A 6959-nucleotide genomic window follows, 5' to 3' on the forward strand; every position below is an offset into this window, starting at 1 on the left:
CCCCAGGCCCGGCCCCGCGCACGCGTGGGAAAGTTGGCCTGGAACCGGCCCGACCAGTTCTGCCTGGGCGCGCGGACCGGCCGCAGGAAGTTGGTGCAAAACTTTTTTGGGGGGTGCAGCCGGTGCCCCCCGCGCGCCGGGCCCGGATGCGTGCCGGGTAGGGTCCCCCCGGGCCGAGAGGGGTGCCCGGAGGGAGGAGCACGGAGGGGGCGCCCCGGCCCCGCTGCCCTGGGGCTATGGCCATGGTGACCGGCGGCTGGGGCGGCCCCGGCAGCGGCGGCGGCGACACGAACGGCGTGGATAAGGCGGGCGGCTACCCGCGCGCGGCCGAGGAAGACTCGGCCTCACCTCCCGGCGCCGCCAGCGACGCTGAGCCGGGCGACGAAGAGCGGCCAGGGCTGCAGGTGGACTGCGTGGTGTGCGGGGACAAGTCGAGCGGCAAGCACTACGGCGTCTTCACCTGCGAGGGCTGCAAGAGCTTCTTCAAGCGGAGCATCCGCCGCAACCTCAGCTACACCTGCCGGTGAGCCCCCTATCAGCGCACCGCCGCTGTGCACCCGGCCCCGGCTTGAGCCGGGCCTCTGACCTGCTCGGTCACCTTGGGCCTGGCGCTGACCTTCCCTGGGCCTCCACTCCCCCTCTGAGATAGGGGCACAGCCCCCTCTCCCCACCTCCATTCCACTCCTGGGATTGTGTATACAGTCGGCGCTGTATCGATGCAGGTCCCCCCCGTCAGGTGGTCCCTTGCGGCTTCCGCCTCAGTTCATTGCTCCTTCTCCCTCCCTCCCTTTTCTCCGGAGAGGGGTGATCTCCGCGCGGGGAGGGGTTGGGGGTGCTGTCAGGGGTGGGGCCCTAACCCCAGGGCATCCCTTCTCTTGGGGATCTCGGTGCGCAGGGGACCCCTCGGGAATCGAACGTGGAACTTGGACTGTGGAGCTCGCAGCGTCCAGGGGCCATTGTCTGCGGCCGCGCGGATCGATACGGCGCGCCCTTGGGGTCAAATATCACTTCCAAAGTCGCCCTGGCCACCGAGGCGGCGGCGGCGGCAGGAGCGAGGCCGGGGTGGCACAGGGCGGCCTCTTTCGCTTGAGGAGCCCTGCTGTGGGGAGAGATGGGCTTGTCCATCCGGGGGGGACTCCCCCCACCCTGCGCTCACCCTGGGCCTTGGGTCACCGGAAACCGCCGCTGCAGGGCTGGGAGGGCGGCGGGATTTGACCACACCTCGGCAGCTCCAGCCCTCCCCCCACCAGGAGTGGGTGCAGACCTGGGGCTGCTGGAAAATCCCTGAAACTTCAGTCGTCTCTGACAGGGTGGGGGTGAATGTTTCCAAGAAGGAGCCCTGGGCTGTCCTGGGTTGGAGTCCCCGCTGACAGGGTGTGGCCTTGCTAGTTCCTTTGGTTGGCGCTGAGGTTGGGTGTCTAGCCCAGGGCCCTCTTCCTATCGCTCTTCCATGAGTGCCCTTTTGCTCCGTTGACAGGCTCCTACTCTGCTTCCCAGCATGAACATGCATAGGCTCTGCCGAGCCAGTATGGAGAGTCCCATTTTCCAGATGTGCAAAACTGAGGCCCACAGAGGTCCCGGCACTGCCCTGGCAGGGGAGAGACCCTGCCCCATGTGGGGCTTAGCAAGGGGAACTGGGGTTGGGAAGAGGGTAGGAGCTGAGTCCTGGTCAGGGTGTCCCCGGGGAGAGGGCAGCCGATGGAGGGCTTGTTGGTGAGGCCGAAGGGCGGGGCCCCAGGTCCCAGAGGCTGGAGTTTGGCCCCAGGTCTGCAGTCAGGGCCTTGTCTGGGGTAGCTCTGTGTGTGTGTGTGTGTGTGTGTGTGTGTGAGCGAGCTGGCTTACTCCCTCCTCCAGTGCTAACTGGGCCACCAGACTTTGGCCTCATTCTTGTTGCTGGAATAACTGCCTGATCTCTGGCCAGGTCTTTGGGGAGGGCAAGGGAGGAGCTTAGGTGGTTTTAGGGTCCCAGGGGCTCTCTGAGGGTGGGAGTGGGGAGCACCAAGACAGGGGAGGGAGGAGTTGTTTGGGGCCTGCAGGTTCTTCAGAAGCTCTGCACTGTGTGGCCTGGTGAAGTCACTGCTCCTCTCTGAGCCTCAGATAGATTCAGCAAGGTTCCCTCAGGGCCTCGCCTGGGTGATTTGATGCCAGTCCCCCAAAGAGACCCCAGCTCCAATCCCAGCTCTCTTCCAGCCTGGAGGAGACACAGTGAGACACGGACGCTCTCTGCCTGTGGAGTCTGGGCTGGGCCAGAGGGAGGGGACGGGTCTGAAGTCCCAGGACGGAGCGAGGGGCTCTACCCGAGGTTCAGGGAGGGCTGCCTGGAGGAGGCCCGTGGAAGGTGAACCTTGAAGCAGGAGGGGCTTGGCAGGTAGAGGAGGTGAAGGGCACTCCCGCAGAGAGCATGGCCCAGACACACACTCAGTGGCAGGTTAGGGGAGCAGCATTGTAGGTGCAGACCACCCAGGCATGGGAGAAGTTAGAGCTGAGTGGATCTGAAGTGCTGGACTGAGGGTGACAGGGAACCAAGGAGGGTATGTGGGCAAGGGAGGGCAGTGATCAAATTGGACCAAAGGCCAGAAGCCCAGGGAGGAGGCTGAGCGGGGTCATGGGGTTGGGCAGAGCCTGTGCTCTTTAGGGGGGGGATAACAGGTGGAACTTACCGTTGCCCCGTCTGGAGGGACAGGAGGTCTGTCCCAACCCCACAGCTGGGGAAGTTGAGGCAGAAGCTTCAGGACCTCCCCTGAGGTCAGGGGCCCTGAGCTGGGCCCCTGCCTGCCTGCCCTAGGCCTAGCTGTTTCCACCCGGCTGCCCAGGACCCTCCCACTGCCTGCCTGCTGGGCTTTGTTCTGGTTCTGCCTGAGCTCCCTCCACCCTACCAGGGCCTCTTCCTGGGGGCTCAGGCCAGGCAGCAGACAGAGGCCCTGGCTTAGAAGCTGGTGCTTTGGGATCTGGGTCCTTGGAGACCCCCAGGGCCTCAGCTCTCCTGAGCCTGCCATTGAAGCGCTCCAGCGTGAGCTTGGGTCCTGATGCCCTCCCCAGAGGCCCCCCAGATTCCCCCAGACACAGTGCATCCCACGTGGAGTGGGCATCGGGCCTCCCGTTTCCAGATGAGGCAACTGAGGTTCGGCGGAGAAGTTGTCGCCCCATGGTTGGGGCTGAGATGTGTTTGCTTTTCAACTCGATTGAACGTGTGTTTCACTCTGTGACTGTCGCTGGGTATCCTCTTGGTGCCCAGATGGGACGCTAGGGGTGTCTGCCCCAGGTCTGGGCCTTGGAGAGCCCTGAGTCCAGGATAGAGAGACACAGAAGGAGTGCAGGGGCTGGGGGCCAAGGGGAGGAAGTGCTGGGGAAATTTGAAAAACAAGGGCCTGAACCTTCCTGCTTGGGACTGACCCTGGATGGGGAGCTCATGGTCTTGCAAGGCGGGGCCACCTTCCCCTCCCTGGAACCGGCAGTTATCCCTGAGGGCCACCCAGAAGAAGCTTCTCAGGCTCAGCTGGGAGCTGGAAGGTCTTCCCAGAGGAGGTGTGGGGTCTTCAAGGGAAGAGAGGAGTTCATTCGTTCGTTCACTCATTCATTTATTCATTGATGGTGGTCTTGTGCAGGGCGATAATACTGGGGCCCTACTGTGCCCATACCAGGATTGGCCCTGGCCTGGCCCCTAGTCTCTTAGTTAACTCACAAAGCCCGGCTCCCTGTCCGCGTACCTTTGCCGTTCTGACGTTGCCTTTGGGACAAAGACCCCACCCCTTGGGCCAGCAATGAGCAAGTAACTATGAAACTGGGCTTTGGTGTTTTTACATTTCCAACCTTTTCCTCTTGTGCACTCTCTGCCTGGAGTCGCCTCTCCGTTCAGGGGAACTAACTTCTGGGCAGCCTTCACGACCCCGTGCCCACACACCCTCCCGAGCGGGCCATTCTCCTTTGCCATAGACTCCGTTCGTCGCCACCTGCTCCCAGCTGCCCTTCTCCCCTTTGCAGGCTTAGCCCCTGTGCCCCTGTGGGGATACCTGCGCAGCCTGGGGTAGGGGGCCACTGGTATTTCTGGGGCGTAGCCCTCCACGGTGGCTTACGGGGTGGCTCGGGGAGCAGGATGTGGGTGTCACGGCGACCCTCCCGCCTGCCTGTAGGTCTAACCGTGACTGCCAGATTGACCAGCATCACCGGAACCAGTGCCAATACTGTCGCCTGAAGAAGTGCTTCCGGGTGGGCATGAGGAAGGAGGGTGAGTACCCGCTGGTGTGGGACAGGCAGAGGGTGAACCAGCAGCCCTCCCCTCTCTTCCCTCTCTCGGGGGCCTGGGAGCCATGGAGGGTGGGGTCTGGCGCCTGTTAACCTTGTTACCACCGATCCCAAGATCCCGTGGGCCTCAGTCGGGCCCCGGGGCTGGAGGAATGCGATTATCCGTGGTCACCTGGCGGCCGCGGCGGAACTGGGGACGCGAGGGACACCCTGATTCAGGCCCACGTTAGGACTGTTCTGCTCCCCACCTCCTCTTCTCCAGGCCTCCTGGCCTGGGAGTCACATTCCTTGGTCCTGACACCTTGGTGGCTCCTTTGCCCCCTAGGTGGCCAACGCATTCCGAATAAGGATGTGTTGTTTGTTTTGTGTTGTGTTGTGTTGTGTTGTTTTGATTGCTTTCCTCCATCCTCCACTCCTGGCTTTGTGTTTGCCCAAGGCAGGAACTCGCCGATTAAGGCAAAGGGCAGCTTACCCTTCCGCCTGACCCCGGGCACTGGGAGCCAGAGGGAGGCTCAGCCCCTTGTTTCTGCCCTGGGGACCTGAGTGGACACGTGCTGGGCAGCTGGGTCCAGACCTGGACCAAGCACTCTTAGAATTCAGTTGGAATCCAGAGACTTCCACATGGAGCCTGGTGGGCTTGGGAGCTAAATCTGGCTCATTGGACCAGAATCCCAGGCTGGGCTTCCTGTCTTGGCCCCGGACTCTCATGGCCAGTTTGGCAATTCTCCCCTGCATCTTGAATCTCTCCTGCTCTAAAGTTGGTTTCTTCTCTGCTGGCCTCTGTGCAAGAAGCTGGCAATGGCTGCTCAGTCTTTCCCTTAAAACTGATTACTCTCTTTGGTCCTGCTAAATTTGGAGACGGTTTGCACCACCCCCACAACCTGGATTTTGCCTCCACTTGTTCATTTGACCTAAACTGCTGATACACCTCAGATCTCCAAAGTCTCAGGACTGGGAAGTAATCATCATCCTAGCTCATGCCCCAAGCACAGTCCCATCTCAGGGCCTTTGCACAGGCTGTGCCTTCTGCCTGGAGCACTCCAGATGCCTGCATGGCTTCCTTACTGCTTTTAAGATTTGCTTAAAGGACACCTCCTCAGAGAAGCCCTCCTGATTACTCTTCACCGGCCCCCTTTATTTTGCACCATCTGCCTTGCTCTGTAATTTACTTGCTCTCCCACCAGAATACATATCTAGTCTTTGAGGGCAGGGACTTCTGTCTGTCTTGTTTTCTGACATATTCCCAGGGCCTAGAACACGGAAGGTACTTAATAAACGTTTTTTGGCTTGAATTACTACCCGTTTAGCCCTTACTATATGCCTAGTGCTGTTCTAAGCAAGTTAGGTCAATTCTCATTAATTTAGTGATTGGTGTCATCACCGGTATTACCACCTGCATCGTACAGATGGGGAAACTGAGCACAGAGAGCAGAGAAGTGAGGCTGTTCGCTAGGGTCAGAGCAGTAGAGTTGGGTTGAGACTCGAACCCATGCAGTGTGGGCTGAATGAAGAGGAAGGGCTGGGGAAGGGGTTCTCAGGAAGGAGGAACAGTAAGTGCAAAGGCTCTGAGGTAGGAACAAGGCTGGGTGATGGATGAATGCTGGAGGTAGGGTTAAGAACTGAGCGAGCAAAGACGGAAGGAGCAGGTCACTCCCTGGGGGCCAGGATGTTGAGCTGGGATTCACTCTCTGGCCTTATCCAGCTACACCCTTACGATAGTGGATCCTGAGACTTAGAAATCACGTGGAGCCTCCAGCCTAAGCCCTCACTTCCCAGCTCAGCTCTACTAGCCCCTGGCTCCCACCCACATTCTCTTCCCCACTCATTCCATGGCTGGTTGACCAGGAGTTCGTGGAGAGGAGACAGGGCAAGCCAGCTCATTAAAAGATCATTACCTAGTTTCTGTCTGGCCCTCAGCTCAGTCTGCCCCTCCGTCCCACCCGTCCTGGCACAGGTCAGGTGAGCATGTGGCCACCCTGCCTCCTCTTTGTGCCTCAGTTTCCTTCTTCCCATCTACCTGAATCTTGGGGACACTGACTGAAGCCAGCAGCGGATTCTCCCCTCTTAATGGGCAAGATAGTAATTTAATGTTTATTGAGCACCTACTATGTAGGGTAGGACTCCACTCCTGGGGTCACTGCAGACCAAGGAGACCTGCCCTAGGGAGCTATGACCTGGGGGTGGGGGTGGGGTTGGGAGCTAGAGAAAAGATCCCATCTCCATAGGAGAGATCACTTGCTTAAGGATAGGCTGGCCAGGAGCCCTGAGTAGTGTGAAGGTGACCCCTCTCTGGCCCCATTATCAGTTCCAGACTCCCATGATTGACAGATGGGGACATGATGGATGGATCAAGCCTCCATGGCTGCTGAGTGGAGCTCACACCGTCCAGAGGGAGGGGGCCAGGCATGAATTAGCCTTTATCTAATGGTCCCATCCCAACCCCCGCCCCATGCTCCTCGGCAAGAAGTGGGGGTGGGAGCGGTGGCTGGACTGGACGGGGGCTTAGGCTGAGGGCGGCACAGGGCAGAGCAGGGTGGGGCCTGCAGGACCCAGGACGGGGGGGGGGGGGGGTCCCTGGTCTCCCAATAAACTGTGCACCCATGGGGTGGGGTTGGAGGTCCAGGGAGAGCCTGGGTGTGGGGAGCCTTTGAGGGGAGGGGTTGAGTGACCCTCTGATGACTTTATCTTTCCCCCTCTTTTCCTCCTCCCCCCCCCCC

General features: G+C 60.3%; 1 protein-coding gene across 1 annotated transcript in view; it reads left to right on the forward strand.

Moving 5' to 3' along the window:
• Positions 1 to 6: 6 nt before the first annotated feature.
• The window catches only part of LOC121024198 (nuclear receptor subfamily 2 group F member 6-like), a gene marked incomplete at its 3' end in the record, with an annotated part of 7559 nt that continues 606 nt past the window's right edge, over positions 7 to 6959 (forward strand). The window contains exons 1-2 of the mRNA XM_040466472.1: positions 7 to 523; positions 4131 to 4225. Of these exons, the coding sequence (XP_040322406.1) occupies positions 237 to 523; positions 4131 to 4225 (382 nt within the window). The remainder of the gene's footprint in view (positions 524 to 4130; positions 4226 to 6959) is intronic.

Source organism: Herpailurus yagouaroundi, unplaced genomic scaffold (genome assembly GCF_014898765.1).
Source record: "Herpailurus yagouaroundi ecotype Mexico unplaced genomic scaffold, PumYag 61117, whole genome shotgun sequence".
Classification (NCBI taxonomy): domain Eukaryota; kingdom Metazoa; phylum Chordata; class Mammalia; order Carnivora; family Felidae; genus Herpailurus; species Herpailurus yagouaroundi.